Here is an 18,268-nt window from a genome sequence, read left to right on the forward strand (position 1 = left end):
CTCGGCGATGCTTTCCTCGCCAAAGGACAGATAGGCAAGAAAACAAAATCGAAACCCAAATTCGCTCTAATAAAAAATCCCAATAAGAATATTCCAGGAACACACCGAGCACAACCTCCAACCAGCCGAGGGAGTTGTCGTGGGCAAACGGGGGCGGTCAAAGAAATCGGGGATGGTGGTTTAGAGAAAGCCCCGCCCGCCGTTCTTCGGAGGAGTTTCTTTGGCCGGTGGTCCAGCCAGCCGAGTCCCGAGCTGTCCGGATCTGTGGGCCGAGTCGAAGACCCCTGGCATGCTTGCGGCGTTGCATGAAGAGATGAGAAATACAGTGGCCTTATTGGACGAAATAATTAAGGCTTAACGCCGATGGAGTGGCTTGAAGAATTGACGTGTATGATTCATAGACTCTGGTACATGATTCAACGACACATCGGAGTCGAGTAGTTGAGTTTGTCAATTCATTATGGAGAATGCCTTCCGTCAATTCGCCTCTTCTACTGGCGTATTCACGATATCATCTGAGCAACAGTGTGTATAAGTTGAATAGTCGTGAACAAATGAACTCCAGCGCATTTAGGGCTCAGCTAATGTACTACTAATATATACAAGCCCTCGGGCGCCAGTCTACAAGCATGCAAAAAATTTGGCCCTTTACTGTCCCGGTGAAACCAGCTTGCCCTGAGAGCGGGCAGTCGGCTCCCAACCACCACCCAGAGCGTTAGCACCGCCGTTCAGCGCGGCGTACTCCTCCATCCTCTTCTCAAGCTCGGGGCGGAAATGTCTAATAAGACCCTGAAGGGGCCAGGCGAAAGCCTCACCAAGAGCTAGACAAAGAATTATTAGCAATGGGAATCGTTGACGTCATGGACGAATACATACCGCAAATGGTGTGACCCTCGACTTGCTTCGTGAGCTCCTGAAGCATGTCGATCTCGCGTGGCCGGCCCTGGCCCTTCTCGAAACGCTTCATGATCTGGTCGGTCCACTTGCTACCCTCTCTGCAGGGTGTGCATTGACCGCAAGACTCGTGGGCGTAGAAGTGAGAGAGACGGCTAATGGCGCGGACAACGTCGGTGCTCTTGTCCATGACAATGACAGCGGCAGTACCGAGACCGGACTGGCTGTCCTTGAGACCGTCAAAGTCCATAAGTTGGTTGTCGCAGATGCTCTTGGGCAGAATGGGGGTGGAAGAGCCACCGGGAATGACGGCCAAAAGGTTGTCCCAGCCGCCACGGACACCGCCGCAGTGCTTGTCGATAAGCTCGCGCAGGGGTATCGACATCTCCTCCTCGACGGTGACGGGGTTGTTGACGTGGCCGGAAATGCAGAAGAGCTTGGTGCCCTGGTTACGCTCACGGCCAAAGCCGGCAAACCAGTTGCCACCGCGTCTGCAGATGGTGGGGGCGACAGCGATAGTCTCGACGTTGGCGACGGTGGAAGGGCATCCGAAAAGACCGACAGCGGCAGGGAAAGGAGGCTTGAGGCGGGGCTTTCCGGGCTTGCCCTCGAGGGACTCGATGAGGGAGGTCTCCTCACCACAGACGTAGGCACCGGCACCACGGTGGATGAAGACATCGAAGTCGTATCCGGAGTTGCAGGCGTTCTTGCCAATCAATCCATCCTTGTATGCCTCGTTGATGGCGTTCTGGAGAACGGCAGCTTCGTGAACGAACTCGCCGCGGATGTAGATGTAGGCGGCGGTGGCGTTCATCGCTCTGCCGGCGACGAGGCAGCCCTCGATAAGCTTGTGGGGGTCCTTTCGCATAATCTCGCGGTCCTTGCAGGTTCCGGGCTCGCCCTCATCGGCGTTGACAACCAAATATCTCGGCTTGTCGTCTTTGTCCCAGTCCTTGAAGTTCATGAATGACTGCGCGATTGCCATTACGTTAGCCCGTTGTTCCGCCCCTTCCCTTGATTGCCGCGGCAATAGCCCAGGAAAATCGCCAGGAGGCAACCTACCCATTTCAATCCTGAAGGGAAACCGGCACCTCCACGTCCACGGAGACCAGAGGCCTTGACCTCGCTGATAATCCAGTCGTGTCCCTTGAGAATGATCTCCTTCGTCTTGTGCCAATCACCCAACTTCTTCGCGGAAGCCAGCGTCGGGGGCAACCGGCCGTAGAGATTCTGGAAAATACGGTCCTGATCCTTGAGTCCGCCATAGGTTCGTACTGTCGCAAAGTTTCGCGCAGCCTGAGCGGCCTGCGCGGGCAACCGCCGTGGAGTGGCCATCGTGGGCGTTTGGGGGGGTGTCTGGTGGTGGATGAAGGTTGTCGATCAGAGGAATTCGTAGTCGTGGAACACCAGCTCAATTGCACCAAATCGATGATGCTTATTTCCAACTGGCGTTGATTGGCCAATGCGGGTCATTTAGTCAGCGACAAGGTCACGTGTGAGCGCGGATGCATTAACCGGGGTTATGCGCTGGGGCAGCTCCAGAGAATCGACGTCGGACTCTACTGCCCCACGGCAAGCTACCCCATCACTAGTACCGTTGCGCGTCGCATCTCGGTCTTCCATGTGAGCCTGGTTTTGTTACAGGCGTCACCAATAAATAATGCACCTTACACCATTTGGCTAGGACTTACATTGGGTCGGAGCAATCCAGGACACGTACTACAATGTCGTCTAATAAGCGGCATTCTATGCTGCCGGCCGTCTCCAACCAAGGCCCACGACCTCCCGTCAGCTTCTCGTCATCTCTCACCGTTGCCGATAGCGCCATTCTCGTCGGAACACACTCGATCACGATCCAGTCAGAAAGCGTTTTGCACCCACGATCGAAGCTCGAGACCACGAACGGCAGCATCCTCATCGGTCGGAGATGCATCATCCTCGAGCGGGCTCATATTGGCAAAGTTGGTAATGACGACGCCAGCGGAGGCATCTCGCTTGGAGACTACGTGACGGTAGAGGTTGGCGCCATCATTGAAGCTGGAGGCACAGATATCGGAACAGATACGGTGATTGGAGTCCGATCTCGGATCGGAAATGGCGCTGTCATTGGCAAGGTTGGTGCCATCTTTCCGTCAGACCAGCTGGGATGCCAACTAATTACTGCAGAACTGCACGATCTCGCCTTTGACTGTCATTAAGCCTGGCGAAAAGGTTCCGGATTTCACAGTGGTCTATTCGAATGGGCAAAGACGGACGGACAGGCGAGGAGTCGCAGACTTGAGACACAAGGCGCAGGCGCGGCAGATTGATGTGCTTAGAAGATTGATACCCAACAAGGCCGAGAAGTGGCTGAGTTAAGAATGAAATAGAAATGATACCCCGTGATTCAGCTTCACTGAGGTACCGACGAGGTATGGAAATGATGACACTTCCCGGCAGGCGGTAAACATGTTGAAGATCCGAGGGAACAAAGGAGTGACGACGAAAGCTTGCCAGGTATATGTATGAAGACCATCGAAAAAGTCTCAACCGCTGTAGCCGAGCGGTATACAACTGGTAGAAAAGCAACGCCGGAATGGCGCTTTCATAGGCACTCGAACCTCGTAAGTTCGAGTGTTGAACTTTTGCCTTTTTCCCCTCCCTTTAGAATAATCGCCTTTCTTTCTCTGCTAATGGACGCAACAAGATAAATGTAGATTGATCATTTTAATGAGACCATGCTAGATTGGCTGCCTTGAATCTCTCCGTAGGTACGAGGGCATCATACCGGATATGTCACACAATGTAGCCCCAAAGCTGAAGAAGAAAAGAAAACAAAAATTGGTGAACAAACACTAGGCCGATCAAGTGTTGAAGATTGAATCCTGAAATAGACTGGAGACTTCACGATCCAGTCGGAGTTTTCCACAGCTCAGAAATCCCTCGATCACGCGGCCTTTTGCTTGCTGAGATCCTAGAGATGAATCACTCCTCATGAGGGCTGGGAAGAACCCCCTTACTGACAGAGATGAGATGCAGGGGAGCCGCACTACGGTCCTCGCCAGACAACAACCTTGCCGTGGAAGATCAAGCTGCTCTCCTGCAACTATCTTACGTCTGTCAACTTCTACTTCAACGACTCCGGCCTTAGCATCACTTTCCGTGCCGGCTTGAAGGGCTGAAAGAAACCATGGCATAGGGGTGGCCGGTGCAATCGATGGTTCATACTTTCTGATGCGATATTTCACAGCTTGCATGCAAGTACCGACATATGGCACACATGTGGGCTAAGGAAGGACTCGTGACTTCTAAAATCGCTTCCCATTCACAGGTCTAAAGCTTCGCTGAAACCATATACACATATAATACTAGTAAAGTAAGCGCTAAATGATGTTTGCCCCAGCATCACCTAGTTGTGGTAGCCATCGCGGTCTCCACCTTTCGCACCAAGACATGTCCTTTGATGGTGGCCTCCTGTGACAATTTCGATGCTATCCGATGGAGGGGCTAGCGCTCAAACCATTCGTAGAAAGCCATAAGGTGGTCGATGTCCTTTTGACTGTCGCGCTTGTTCATTTCCTCGATTCCGTGAGCCCAACTCGTAGGCGGAAGTAAAACCTCGGGCCGGCGAGAGGAGTCGCTCGTGGTCGAAATGGTCGTGTCGTAACATGGAATGTATTCTAAACGAAGAAAACAGATGATGTCAGACAGACTGCCGCGGTAGCGCTCAGTGACATCGCCCTTGAGAATGTAGACACGAATGAACCTGGCGATCAAGTTCAAAACCGCAGGATGCGCTATAATCGCTGCCCTCCCGAAACTTAAAGCTTTTATGGAAAGGCAATTAAGGAGGCCATTCTCGACACTCGGGGCGGAAAATAGCATTGGACCATTGAAGGCATCGTCGTGTGTCTGAGGATTCAAACTTGACCTCAAGACTTTGACGGCATCTGGGAAGAGGCAGAAAGCTCGACAGACAGCAGATAGGGCCTGTGTACTGTCAATGGTCCCTCTAGAATACCTGGAGATATTGGTGTAGATGTCGTCGAAAACTTGAACAGCATCGGTGGCATTGTTCTCGTTGAGGGTGGTTTGGCAGGTTTTCTAAGCCCTCAAGTCAAAACCAGGAGGCCGGTCATCGACTTCCGAATTAACAGTCTCTGAATCGAGGCCCGCTCCCAGTCCGACCGCGTGTGCCGTCCACGGTTCCGCAGACGCAACCCGGTCCTCTAAACAGAACCATGTACGCGATTTGGCGTGCTCAGGCTGAGGGTTGCGTGCAAAGACCTCGTAGGCCTTGTCAAAATCGACACGTTGAAAGTATTGCCCGTAGTAGAAGATGGTATGTCGAAGATCATTTTTGATGGGATCCCAATAGCCAGCCTTGGAGGCCCGCTGGCGGAAATTGACGAGCGCGACCGGATTATTCTCGCGCCACGTCTTGAACATTTGACCTCTGGCCGCTTCTTCTCCACCCCAGAGGCATATAATGCGAAAGTATCCATGGAAACCGAGGCAACCCTTGCTCAGGTATTCAGTGCATCTTTTGTAGATCTTGTCGGAGCGCAGATTTTCGTGGGTGGGTTGAGGTACCAAGCACCAACAGTTGTCGTCGGCCATCCGATCAGGAAGAGAGGCAGACGGCAAGAGTCGTGCTATTGGTCTCGACGATAGCGATTTGCAGGTGTTTGGGTGGAAGGATGATGTCTTCGGGCTCCAGGTCACATCGTAATGATGATGTTGGTGGGAAAATCGGTGTGGAAGAACCCAAGAGGGAAGACACGAGTAAGTCATCTGCGGCAAGATGCCCGTCAGAGTGCCAAAGGTTTTCCTGGGCACCCGAAGACAATTTAAGAAGGAGCTGGCAATAGTCTTTGAATGGAATTCCAGGATCTTCTTTCCAGACAGAGGCTGCCTCGTGATAGGAATCAGCGGGATGCGGTAAGTCCATTTCCCTCTTTCCTTCCCGCATGCTTCAGCGCGAGAAGTTCAAAGATTTCAGAAGGATTATATCACCCAGTAGAGGTAAAGTATTAGTATTAGCTATGCGCTTACATAGATGGACCTGTCTTATTGTAGCCAGAAGCAACGGTCTAACACCGGTCTCCAAATGGTGACGATGACGGCCTCACCCCGACGGCCGTTCAAACGTACCTTAGAAGTCTGCATCTACCTCGAATCCATAGTCCTTGGTGAATCTTTTCAGACAACTAACTCACCGACTAGAGAGTCGGAAACTTTTGCAAATACATCGTCTCAAGGTTTTGGGCTTCTGCGTCTTTGAATAAAGCATCAATTTCAATATACAGGCATGGGCCCTCGCAGAATAGGGGTGAGAAGTTGATTGTCAATGAAGATCCTCCGCTGGGCCCCCGCGATCTTGCTTCCACGCAACTTAGGACATGATCTGGAGCGCAGAGAGACTTTGATGACACGATGGCACAGAGTACCTTCCTGCTATTCACCATCTTGATCATATCCCGGGTTCATCGAGGCCGATGGTCCGTAAGGCGCCTCATGGTGGTTCTTACTTTCTTGCAAAACAGCTCCAGGCAAATACAAGTCGGTGCCTCTTTTGTCTAGACTTTTGGTCGTGTACGTGGTATTTCCAACCTGCTGCTGAGACGTATTGACATCGCACAAACTCTGTTATGATGCAAATTCTTGTCTCGTATCTCTACCTACATAATTCAACAAGGAGGATTCTCCTCTACCCCATACATAGCTACTCAGTATTGTGTCACAATGGCTCGTGCCCTTGCGTCGAGGAACGGTCCGGGAACGCTCCCAGAAAGCAACAGTAATGCATCAATATCTCTGAACCCCTTACCGCTTTCGGTGGCCGAACACCCCGCGGAAGACAAAGGGACACTACAACACTTCGAGGGTCGTCGGTGGATGTGGATCTTGAGACCGGGACATGGAACACGAAGAAGAGCCCCCCTTCAGACCCTTCGTAACAAAAGGAGCCATGCAAACACGTCAACTCGCACGTCCCCTTTCGTCCCACCGCTTCCTCGGTCACTGTGACAGTCTCCTCCGATCTTCTCCGTAGGGTAGGCTTTCTTCCTCTCTCATCCACAACCCATGATCCATCCATGATCCAGCATCCTCCTTATCCTCCACCAAGCCAAGACCGGGGGTGATGGGGGGAAAGCACAGAAAGAGGCGTAGCCAAGTCTTCGACACCCCCAGGGACAACTTGCAAGAAGTCGCAAGACTACGACATTGTCAAAACTAGGCTTGGCTGTGTCGTCTCATGCTGCTTCAGCCGCCAAGTTCTTGTCGTCCAACTTCTACTTGGCGATCCCTCCAAAAAGTCGAGATAAAAAAGAAGCTCGGTCCAACTAGTCCAACTTATAAAGATCGCTGACACGATGCCACGCCCAAGACCGCCAAGTGCAGTCAGCAAAACTGCCAAGTGGCACAAGTGACAGCCATCACTTACACTGCCTCGCTCTGGGCACTCTGACGTTCTCAACGATATCGAATGCCTAGCGCCCATCACCGTCGCAGCAGAGCAAGCCCTCCAGACACATGAGAGTAACTAGGCATGAACAGTGAACCCTTGCGCAGTTGCAATTCGCAAACTGCCTCGTTAACGTCGCGCCATTACATTGCTCTTACGTTTTTCTGTTTTCCTGGGCATAACCGTCATGTCGTCTGTATTTCCATTCTACGGGAAACATCGTTTGCCGTGCCCATCTCGGTTTCATGTCCCGCCAAAGCCGCCAGTCCAGTAAGGCTATTGGACATCTTTTGTGGCTCAGAGATGCTGTTTCCCCGCTGTTCCCCCCCCATCCCGTCCGTTCCCGCATCAGTGTGCGGGACCCTCTACCCATGTCGAAACAAGGATACTAGGTAGTCAGCGACTCAACGCAACGCTCTTCGCTGCAACGACATCGTGGGAGAGAGAGATTGATAAGGAAGCTGATTATCTCCATAGAATTCCTGCCGTCTCTAAAACGCCAAGTTTACTCTTTTCCCTACATTTCCCGCATATTTTCCCTTCATATCCTTATTATTGCTCACGCTTTTCCCTATTTCTCCCCTCCTTTCTTCCATCGTCTATCCCTCCTCCTCATCCCCGTCATGCAGAGTTTCGCCCGCTAGAGATTTCAGTCTCCGTGACGTCTGCCGTGTCCTTCTTCGTCCTCAACAGGATGTCCTTGAGTGTCCTCTTCTGGGGCTTCTTTGAGAGCCTCTCGTACAGCGGCTTGTGCTCTTCATGAGGATCGTGAGCCTCGCTGTAGTCGACATGGACGAAGGCTCTTTCGACATCAGACAGACCTAGCCGTCCAAACAGTCAGCAAAAACTAAGCACCCCCCATCAAATCTTATCATCAAAGAAAAGAGAGTACTTTACCTTCAACCTTTCTCTGGAGTTCCTGAGCGACGTCGTGCGAGATCCTCAAAGGCGTCGTCTCGTCCATGACGATGTCGATCTCCACGTAGTAATTCTGTCCTGCGTGATACGCGCGGCACTGCTCGTGAGGTCAGACGGGGCATTTCTCACGCATCTCTCCCACTTCACAACCTGGGTTATTCTTACAGTGTCAACCTTGAGAATCCGAGTATCGTGGGTCATGGCCATGTAAATCAGCTTCGAGACAAAGTCTCTCGGCGCCGACTTGCCGACGAGCAACCACACCTGCTCAAAGGCGTTGGACACCCAGGAGAAGAGGATGAGCAGCGCAATGCAGATGGCGCCAATGGGATCCAAGTACCACACGAAGCGGTCTCCCACGACAGACATGATCAGACCGAAGCTATTGACCACAATGTCATTGCGGTGGTCGATCTACGGGGGGTGCCTATTATTAGCACAAAGACTGTCATCTAAACAGGGCAAGCCGCCCGGCGGAAAGGTCGGGTTGGGCAAACATACAAAAAAGACATGCACTGAAGGGAATTTCCGGTAGGCGAAGCAGTAGATCATCAAGGAGGCCTTGGCAAAGATGGCCACGCCGACGATAACGATGGGGATAATGTGCAGTTGTTCAGAGGCCCGCTTGCCCTCGCCAAGTGAGCGGCCTGACTCGACCTGTTGCGCGCCCCGGATCAGCCATCTCAAACTACTAAGTCATACGTCAACTTGGCGACAAACTTACCAGTAGTTGAATGGCAACGGTTGTCATGAGAGCGCAGAACAAGATGATGCCAATCGTCTCAATCCTGGTTCGTCCCTATTATTTCATCCCCAGTCTGTCAGACCCTGCTTTGGAATCCAATTGCCAAGGGGCGGAGATCTCTGCGAATAACTCACCACCGGGTACTTGTAAACGCTCGGCCGCGCCGCCATCTTTGAGGTGATGAGCATCACAAAAGATGAGACCAAGTCCATCTGGGCATTTTCTTAGTACAACTCCTCCAATAATGCCGCAACTCAGGAATTATGATTCTCAACTAACAAATGCGTCCGCTGCAGTGGCAAAAAGCTGGAGAATTCACGAGTCAATAAAGGCCGTGAGCACAAGGACTTGGGTGTCCTATCTTACCGACAGAGACCCAGTTGAGACGGCCGCGTAGAGCTGAATGACGAACAGGCAGAAGTTGACTGTGAAGGAGGCGTTGACTGCGAACTTGATCTTGGGACCCATTCGCGCGTCTTCGGCGACCTGCTGTCTCTCCTCGTCCTCGGCGCCGAGGAATTGGTCAATGAGCTCATTCTGCCTGTTGTAGAACTTTTTTAGTTTCCTCTTGTTGCCCTTGGGATGTTCAATCTTCATCTGCTTCTTGGAGACATTGTCACGACGGTGTCGACCAAAGTCGTAGGGGTCCGGCCGATAAGTATCGACGGTGGAAGCGTCCGTGGCGTCGACGTTGGAGTACGGGCCGTCGCCGCCGCCTCTCTTGGAGGAAGTTCTGACGACGTCGCTCTTGTTGGCTGCTGTGTCGTTCGAAGTCGATACGAAGAGTCCTTCAGTCACAGCTTTGTCGTCCGTGCCAGATGGCTGAACCGGTGAGATGATGTCTGCGCTGCCCTTTAGGTGTTCATTGTGTTCCTTGTTCGCTTCAGCTTTCGAATTACTTTCCGAATGACCGACAGAGTTGCCTCGAGCTGAGGCGACTGAAGCACAATGGTCAGCGGGGACTGGTCGACGTGTGAAAGAGTGGGATGAAGTGAAGCAGTGGCCACCACGGTTTTTGGTGGTCAGTGGTCACAGAGTAGGGCCAGCGGCAGGGAAATCCGATGCGAGTAGCAGTCGCACATCTCTGCGAGGATGTGATGAACCAGCCAGCAGAGTGGAAGGACAGGATAGGATAGGTGAGGCGAAGAGAGCATAGCGGGAAGGGGTGGGAAGGGGTGTGGCCAGGAAAACAAAGAGACAGAGCCGAAACCCACGTACTAGATGATGGTTGGACGCCGTCCTGAGACTCGCGTGGAGTTTGCATTTTTGGGAACTATTGAGCTGGGTTGGTTCTTGGGTGAAATGGGAAAGTAGAAGGATAGTACAATAGTGAAGTCGATTGTGAGACTGGTAGTCGTATATTAAAAGAGAGTAGATGGCATCCTGTACGGATACGTAGTAGTGTTCTTGATATCATGCCCGCCTCTCCGCAAAGTCCGGGGGGAGGTAGCCGGGCTGCAGAAGCGGCCCCTTATTTCATTGATTATCATCATCAGTAAGCTCTTGCAAGCTTGCCGTTGGCCCTGCCCCCTCAATGCGCACATGTTGAACGGGCTAGAACTTTGAGATTGAGAGGGGGGAAACAAAAAGCACCCTGGACAATGACGGCAAGATTTGAGATGTGGTGCGTGTACAGGAGGCTTTCCCGCTCGTTTCCTGCCATTCCAACTCCACCGTTCCGCCAGTAGAGTGGTGATGATGGCGCACGAGGTGTTGATGTTCAGGGAATCAGGGGGCAGCTATTTGTGTCTTCCTTGTCAGAGACAAGTCGTGCCGGTTTGACTTACAAGTGCAAGCGAGGGAGGCATACGCAGTCGGCAGGCGGAGTCGAGAGAGTGAAAGGTCATTTGGAGCCTAGCTTGGAGTCTCGGAGGCAATTATGACAGAGGTGACCCTGCGAGGATGCTCAGAAGCAACGATTATGTCGTTCAAAGTGATGCATAGCTGGACCAACAGAAGCAGGTTGCGGATGGGGAGGATGATCAAGGAAAGGTCCGAGTCACACAACCTACAGGTACATTGGTACATCACTACTGGACTACATTGGCACAGGTACACAGATGCACTGGACCGATTGGCCAGGGGCCGTGTTTCACGCACGACGGCAGACCCAGGAGCCGCGTGGGTGCACCGCAACAGGAAGCGACAGTCCTTCTGCCAAGAGTTTGGGGCTGTTACAGAGTTTTGGACAAAGTAGTAGCTGTAGCGTAATCCAAAGCCAACTGTTGGCTCCCACTGGATGTCGAGGATCTGAACCAGACGGTGAGACTTCGCGAGACTTTCGATACTTCGGCACCACTTCAGAAAGACTCGGGCAGAGTTTGGAAGGCGAGAGCTGAGCGCTCGGAACAACTTGCATGTTTGTTTCAATCCGGAGCAAGAATGAACGACTCCAAGACCCAACATCCCCGCTTTTCTTCGTCTCCAACTTCTCTCTTTCAACTTCACTTCCACACACACACACCTCGGTGACCGGTGACCACTCACCCACTCTCTCACATCACCAACTCGTGCCGGGCTCAACTATCGACTCACGCTCGGATACTATAGCTTTGCCTTCTTACCATCGCTCTCAACAGCAACAACACGCGGGCCCTGTCTCCTGTCTCTCGACTGGCCTCATCTCTTGTCTCTTCTTGTCCACCTCAGACGCCGACGGCTCCTCTTTTCCATCACGTCCCTTGGCTGCTTGGCTCCCCCAAGTTTTACCAGCCCTGCCTGGAAACTCATGGTGCGGGACTGTTGACGACTTCTCGGCGCCAGGATGTCATCCCATCCCATCTCGTGAGCCCATTCCAGAGAGTCATTCGTCACGCCCTCCCTCTCCCTCTCTCTCACCTCTCACTTTTCACTATGGAGTATACACATCAGCCTCCGACTAAGCCCCGACTGCGATTGTCGCGGTGGCTGCGGCTTATTAGGCAAAACTTGCCCTCAGATGTTTGTCCGATATAGGAAACTCTGCACGTGAGACACTCGAGGAGTAGACCCAGAAAAGCCCCGGCAAGAAGAAGCGGAGAAGAAGCAGACGCCGACTAGAAGCAGAACCAAAGGGCAGATGGAGCCTTCAGTCAATCGGTCAGTCAGTCGGTCACCCATCAACCCCGTACTACCAAGCCGCCTACTAAACCACCAAAGACAGCTTGGCTAACCCTTCTCTGCAGAATCGCAGCCAAGCAACCGCAGCCAAGCCAAAATCAACGACAAAATGCCATCCGCTGCCATGGGAAAAGGGGACAAGTGTGTCAGTGCTCTTGGCTTCTCTCTTGGCTTTCGACGGCTTGTGCCTGTCCCGCCAAGTTTCCCCTCTCTCCGCGCCTCCAGTCAAGCCTCCCCCGCGCTTCTTCTTCGCGGGCTGCCCGGGAAGCCTCCCTAGTGACCAAGAGTCAAATCGAGTTAAGAATTTTCCGACTGGCAACCCTGGCGCCAGACCCCGGGAGGCTCCCGTTTCACACAACCCAAATTTTACAAATGCCGGCGCCCCATTTTGACGCGCACCCCACGTCGACTATGGACCCCTTCGCGCTTGGCAATGACCCGATGGAAGATCGACTGTCGTCTCGTTTGGGATATTGCCCATCATCAACCATTATCAGTCCTATTTGCCAAGCGCGACGGATGTGAAGCTGTGCCGAGTCGAGACGAAAGGTTCGATCAGCCACCGCTTACTTACACCCACAGAGGCAGAGTAGCATCCACGCCATCCAACCCATCATCAGGTCCCATACAACTTGTTTCTTATCCGTCAGGTCGAGCCGGGCTCTCAGACTTCCCGTCTCGACTCCCTCCGGCAAATCATGCTATAACAAACAACATCGGATCCGGTCAGCGGCCGGGATCATCGATGCTAGACACAAGCTGGGTCTCAGGCACGCCGCACCGCACAAAGTTGCTCGACTCGACTCAACCGCGGTCGACTTAGCCTACCCTACCTTTCCGCTCCCGCCGTCGTCCTCGCCCCCATACGAATACACACGGTTGTTGCCCACGGTGAACCTTGTTCCCGTTCAGGTCCTCCCGCTTCCCGCTTCCCGCGAGGCGGACGCTAAGGCCACGTCCCCCCATCACGAACCCACCAAGGCTCAACCTCAGCTGCCTCATCCTTGGCAACGTCTTCTATTTCTGAATCGGCTGGGTGGCACAGGGACCGCTGTCCCATGTCAACGTTTATTCTTTCCCTACCCGCCTCTACATGGGCTGCATTGCGCGGGCTGTCATAGGAAGCATATTAAAGCGAGTCGAGCCCAGACTTTGATCAAGATTTCCCTTTCGCCCATCATCAGAGCGTCTGTTGTCGTTCTATGCTTTTATCGCCCGTTTCTTCCTTCCGTTTTTTCCTTTCTCTTCGTTTCCACTCCTTTTTTATTTTCCTTGCTCTCAAACCTACGACAGTCGGGGCCAGATCAGCATTTTCGTCTGTTCTCTAACTGAAGCTGCGGGACAGCTTCTCATGTCCCCTTGTTCTCAGTTGCCTTCGCTTTACGAATGAGTCCTTGTCAGTAGGCGGCCCCGGATTATTTGGCTGCCTCTTACCTTCTCGAACCCTCCTTATCTTTTATTTCAGGATTGCCAATCAAGCAGCAATCCTTTTTGCGCGACAAATACCGGTTTTTTTTTTAATCAAGATGGACGGAATGAAAGAGCCCAAGCCCCAGTGCGGCGCTAAAAAGGGTGGTCAACCGGCCGAGTATGATGTTGGCCTTCACGTTGCTGGTCTTTGTAAGTTGGCTCCAAAACACTTTCCACTGGTGTCTATCAATTTGGCTAACTTGGCGCAGTTTTGGTCTTGGCCTTTTCGATCTTTGGTATGCGATATAAACAAACGAAACGAGTCCTTTCGTGGGTCGACGTACTAATAAGACCGTTCCAGGCGCCGGTTTCCCCGTTGTGGCCAAGAAGGTCAAGTGGATGAAGGTTCCTCCCAAGGTCTTTTTCGCATGCAAGCATTTCGGTACAGGTGTGCTCATCGCGACAGCGTTCGTGCATGTAAGTTGCTTTGGCTCATTTAGTTGCACAGAACTAACATAACGCAGCTGCTTCCCACCGCCTTTGGCAACCTCATGAACCCGTGCCTCCCGGATCTCTTCACCGACGACTACCCACCTCTTCCAGGTGCCATCATGATGGGATCCATGTTCATTCTGTTCAGTATCGAGATGTGGATCAATGCCAAGATTGGCGGCCATTCCCACGGAGGACCTACTGGTGATGTGATGCACGACCACGGTCACGGAGCCGTCCAGCCTGCCCGGCCCCCTCGTTATGGGCGCAACAGCTTCGATGCCGAGGCGGACAGCATTGACTTTGAGAAGCGAGTCGCACAGCGCGCGTACGACGATGAGAAGTCACGCTTCCCTGCGCCTTACTCGGAGACTGTCTATGGAGCGCCACCACCCGCCAACACCAACTTGTCCGACTCTGACATGCCGCCTTGGTTCGTCGTTTTCTACGAGCAGTATGTGCGCCAGCGTATGGAGATGATGAACATGATCCGAACAACCCAGAGAAACAGACTTCGTCGCAGGTTGCTGTTACGGAAGTCAAGCAGGAAGATCCGTTTTATGATGCCGAGGGTCAACAGGTTGACCCCGCTGTGTATCGCAAGATGTCTCTCAACATTACCATGCTCGAAGGTGGTATTCTGTTCCACTCAGTGTTTGTCGGCATGACCATCTCTATCACTATTGATGGTTTCATCATTCTGCTCGTCGCTATCCTGTTCCACCAAATGTTTGAGGGTCTCGGTCTTGGTTCCCGTATTGCCGCTGTGCCGTATCCCAAGGGCAGCATTCGTCCCTGGGTATTAGTCGTCGCTTTCGGCACCACAGCCCCCATCGGTCAAGCCATTGGACTCTTCACCCGCAGCAGCTACGATCCAGACAGTGCATTCGGTCTCATCATCGTCGGTGTGTTTAACGCCATGTGAGTTGTTCCGTCCGTTCGTAACATACCTCGGCTAATGTGACCTAGATCCTCTGGCTTGCTGCTCTACGCTGCTCTCGTCGATCTTTTGGCTGAAGATTTCCTCTCTGAGGAGGCCAACCGCCTTCTTTCCAACAAGCAAAAGATTACTGCCTTTTGCTACGTTCTCGCCGGAGGTTAGAAAAATCCACGCAACGTCTTCGCATGTGTACACCACTGACATACTACTAGCTGCGGGCATGTCAATTGTCGGTATCTTCGCCTAAGCCTTTACCGATACCCCCAGGAAGAAAACTTCCTCCACACCCCTCGATCAGTCTCACGCGAGGGTACAAAACACCTAGTCCAGTCAAGCCATTCAACAAGTTTACACGGCTCGCCAGAACACCGAGGCTCATTTCAGCCGATGAACTCCGAACTCGACAGGACTTTGATAGCAGAGATGAACGCTCGTTATCTTTCAAATGCTGCGCCGGATTTTGTCTCACAGGTCGTGAGGAGACGGATTATTTCTCACTATCCACAGCAACTCTCACAAAATCTACCACATTCGTTTTTTCCTTGCTATCCCCGTTTCCCAGCGCAATTTGGAGCCAGGGATTTTGTACAATAGTAGTGATGTGGCGTGCGGTGTCAGAACTTGTCTGCACACGTAGGACCACACAACGAGTGCACACTGGCAACAGGCAATATTGTTTGGGAGATTTTACTTTTCTGGGAAAACCTACATTGAGCATTACAAAGGTGTTAAAACTAATGATAAATTATGGGCATACAACATATCACGAGTCTTATGAGAAAAGACGTGGAGGGCACTTGTACGATAGGGTTGCTCGAAAGGGTCGGGCGCTACATTACTAGACTGCATCAAACATGACGATATCTTTATCAATTTGTTTACGAGAACATTGTGCCTTGTGCCCGTCTAGTCCGATCTCTTCCTCCAGCCATGGATTTCTAAGCGGTCGTACCATGACTTACGGACCCATCAAAGTCCGTCTCCGATCATACCACGAGAGACGATCCACAATGACTCCTATTGAGAATGAAATCGCGAAAGAAGAGGGGAAAGACGCAGACAAAAGGGGATTAAGTAGCCGAACAAGAGCTCGAATAGACTTTCTTCCCCAGACTTATTGGCGTCTGAAATAAAGTAGCATCGGTAACATCGCACATCGATAAGGAGGAGGGCTAGGAGGGAGAGAGAGAGAGAGAGAGAGGAAGAGAGAGAGAAACGGGAAAGAAAAGACAAGATGCCAAGCAGCTTCACAACAGAAGCAGATAGCGGAAACGAAAAAGACCGGAGCAAGAACCCAAGAGAAATAGCCAAGAGAAGTACCAAGAGAGAAAGACGAAGAGACCGAAAGACGACGTTGAGAAAGGGTTGCCGAAGTTTAGTGTGTGCCAGGGACGCGACCCATGATGCAACCATGTTTGCATGGCGGTGGTGGGATGTCAGGCTGCTAGACACGGCTGACCTTGGAAACGAAACCAGCCTTGCTTTTTTTTGTCGCTTCTTTCTTTACTTGCTTTACGTGTAGGTACGTTTGTTTTACACCACACACACACTCTCTCTCTCTCTCTCTTTCTTTCTGTTTCCCTGCGTCTTTGGACCGTGGACATGACTTGCCGCCGCCTGTCCCTTGCATATCAACGATGTCAGAGACCGGGGGAGGGAGGGACCTAGGGTGTTATGTTTTAACCATGTTCTATATAAGGTTATTACACGGGCCGGAGGATTACTGCATTGTTGAAAGGCAAGGCAAGGGCTGGGGGAGGAGGAGGAGGATGGAAGGAAAGGGGGAAAGGCGTGTTTGTGTGTGCATTCTCTGTGAGGGTTGGTGATGCATGCATGCATGCATGCAAGGCCGGGCTTCCCGCGCGACTACTGCAAGGGGCATGCTTCACAGTTCATGGGATCATTGATGATGATTTTTCTTCTGCTGTTGGCTGCTGTTGGCTGCTGCTGCTGCTGCTGTGGATGATGTTGCAAGGCAGGGTGCAAGGCAAGGTAGACAGGCAGGCAGGCACCTTGGAGTTGGACATGGGAGGGTTGTCGAGGAGGTTGAGGTAGCAGGGGCCCAGAGGGGGGATGGTGTCACTGGTGAAGCTATTAATATGAACCCCAGACAGACATCTGAGGCGGCGAAGGGAGGGGGGAGGCTCAAAACTCCAGACGAAAAGAAGGAGGTGTAGTGTAGGGGCAGGGGGAGGGGCACGGAGAGTTGGGTTACATGCGGACGGATGAATGGGGGAAGGGGGCAACGTTGGTTGGGTTTGAGGTTTGGCTGCGCTGCTGCTGCAGACTGCACTTCGGAAGTATGCGGCGTACGCGCAGAAGATAGCGAGCGCTTGTTAGGTAAGGTAAAAAATCACGATGACGATGGTTGGTGGTTGTGGTTCTAGAAGTTTTGAATCGCTGTTTCTTGTTGTCTCTGATCCTGCACGCTTTGCTTCTGCCTCAAGGTACGGCTGCAGATCTTGCCTTACAGCAGTAGCTTACCTTAGGTGCATACCTGCATTACCTTGCAGCAAGGCACAGACTGCTGTAGGTACTCGCCGGCGGCCGAATGCACCGCGGCTTGAACCTTTTTGATCCTTTATGAAAAAAAGGAAAAATGAAAAACATCCCGAGAGTCGTTATGTAAAGAAGGTATGTTAGACTATGAGTCTCGTGATGAGAAGCCGAGGAAGGTTTTCCGACCATCTGGGGATACCTAACTTTACAGAGGGCTGTGTAAAGAAACCTAGGATAGAAAAGAGGAGGGGGAAATGCGAGATTGGCTTTGCTTGGCAGGCGTCACTTTTTTTTCTTGCTAAAAAAGGATCTAATCTTGTACGAGTGCCCGATTCTGAGGTTAACCTCATGGAAGACGAAAAGCTTATGAGATGCTTTTTTGGTGCTTGTTTGGAAGGATGAAGCGGGAATCCGGACTTTTGCCAAGGACTAACTGTCTTTCAGCATGGCCACAATACGCATCGTGCACAACTCTGTCCCACCACCCACATTAGACATGGAACAGGGCGAGCGAAACGTTTCTGTCCATGGGAAAAGATGGAGAATAAGTCAAGAAGTGAAGAAAAAGACGAAAATAATGAAAAAAAAATCAAGTTAAAATTTACAGACCAAGATCGTGCATCTATCCTACATCCGTTGTTCGGTTTCCTTCGGGCAGTTTGGGGAGTTGTGGTTTGACCTCCTAAGACCCCCGCCCCCGCTTCCCTTTGTGCCAGGATCGAGGATCGAGGTTTCGAGTCGAGCGAGAGAGAGTGTGTGAGAAACAAAAGATGGGCAAGTCGTCACGAGGGAAAAACCTGAAGGGTGTGTGTATCAGAAAACG

General features: G+C 52.0%; 4 protein-coding genes across 4 annotated transcripts; 2 read left to right on the plus strand and 2 right to left on the minus strand.

Annotated features, from left to right (window-relative positions):
• Positions 1-648: 648 nt before the first annotated feature.
• Positions 649-2,229, minus strand: NDH51 (NADH dehydrogenase [ubiquinone] flavoprotein 1, mitochondrial; the record flags this gene model as incomplete). Its single annotated transcript, XM_053190768.1, has 3 exons — positions 649-821; positions 877-1,864; positions 1,957-2,229. 3 exons carry the CDS (start codon positions 2,227-2,229, stop codon positions 649-651), a joined length of 1,434 nt encoding a protein of 477 aa, XP_053051686.1.
• Positions 2,230-2,618: 389 nt separating this feature from the next.
• On the plus strand, positions 2,619-3,252 carry N0V96_006376 (uncharacterized protein; the record flags this gene model as incomplete). Its single annotated transcript, XM_053190767.1, has 2 exons — positions 2,619-3,008; positions 3,061-3,252. 2 exons carry the CDS (start codon positions 2,619-2,621, stop codon positions 3,250-3,252), a joined length of 582 nt encoding a protein of 193 aa, XP_053051685.1.
• Positions 3,253-7,963: 4,711 nt separating this feature from the next.
• Positions 7,964-10,269, minus strand: N0V96_006377 (uncharacterized protein; the record flags this gene model as incomplete). The annotated part of the gene is made up of 8 exons (XM_065757697.1): positions 7,964-8,163; positions 8,240-8,357; positions 8,426-8,674; positions 8,762-8,917; positions 8,985-9,059; positions 9,140-9,217; positions 9,372-9,943; positions 10,224-10,269. The coding sequence occupies 8 exons, from the start codon at positions 10,267-10,269 to the stop codon at positions 7,964-7,966; spliced, it is 1,494 nt and encodes a 497-aa protein (XP_065613614.1).
• Positions 10,270-13,630: 3,361 nt separating this feature from the next.
• Positions 13,631-15,193, plus strand: N0V96_006378 (uncharacterized protein; the record flags this gene model as incomplete). The annotated part of the gene is made up of 7 exons (XM_065757698.1): positions 13,631-13,724; positions 13,784-13,810; positions 13,876-13,991; positions 14,039-14,474; positions 14,510-14,927; positions 14,976-15,103; positions 15,159-15,193. The coding sequence occupies 7 exons, from the start codon at positions 13,631-13,633 to the stop codon at positions 15,191-15,193; spliced, it is 1,254 nt and encodes a 417-aa protein (XP_065613615.1).
• Between the last annotated feature and the right edge of the window lie 3,075 nt (positions 15,194-18,268).

This window comes from Colletotrichum fioriniae, assembly GCF_027942845.1.
Source record: "Colletotrichum fioriniae strain IMI 355084 chromosome Unknown scaffold_7, whole genome shotgun sequence".
Classification (NCBI taxonomy): domain Eukaryota; kingdom Fungi; phylum Ascomycota; class Sordariomycetes; order Glomerellales; family Glomerellaceae; genus Colletotrichum; species Colletotrichum fioriniae.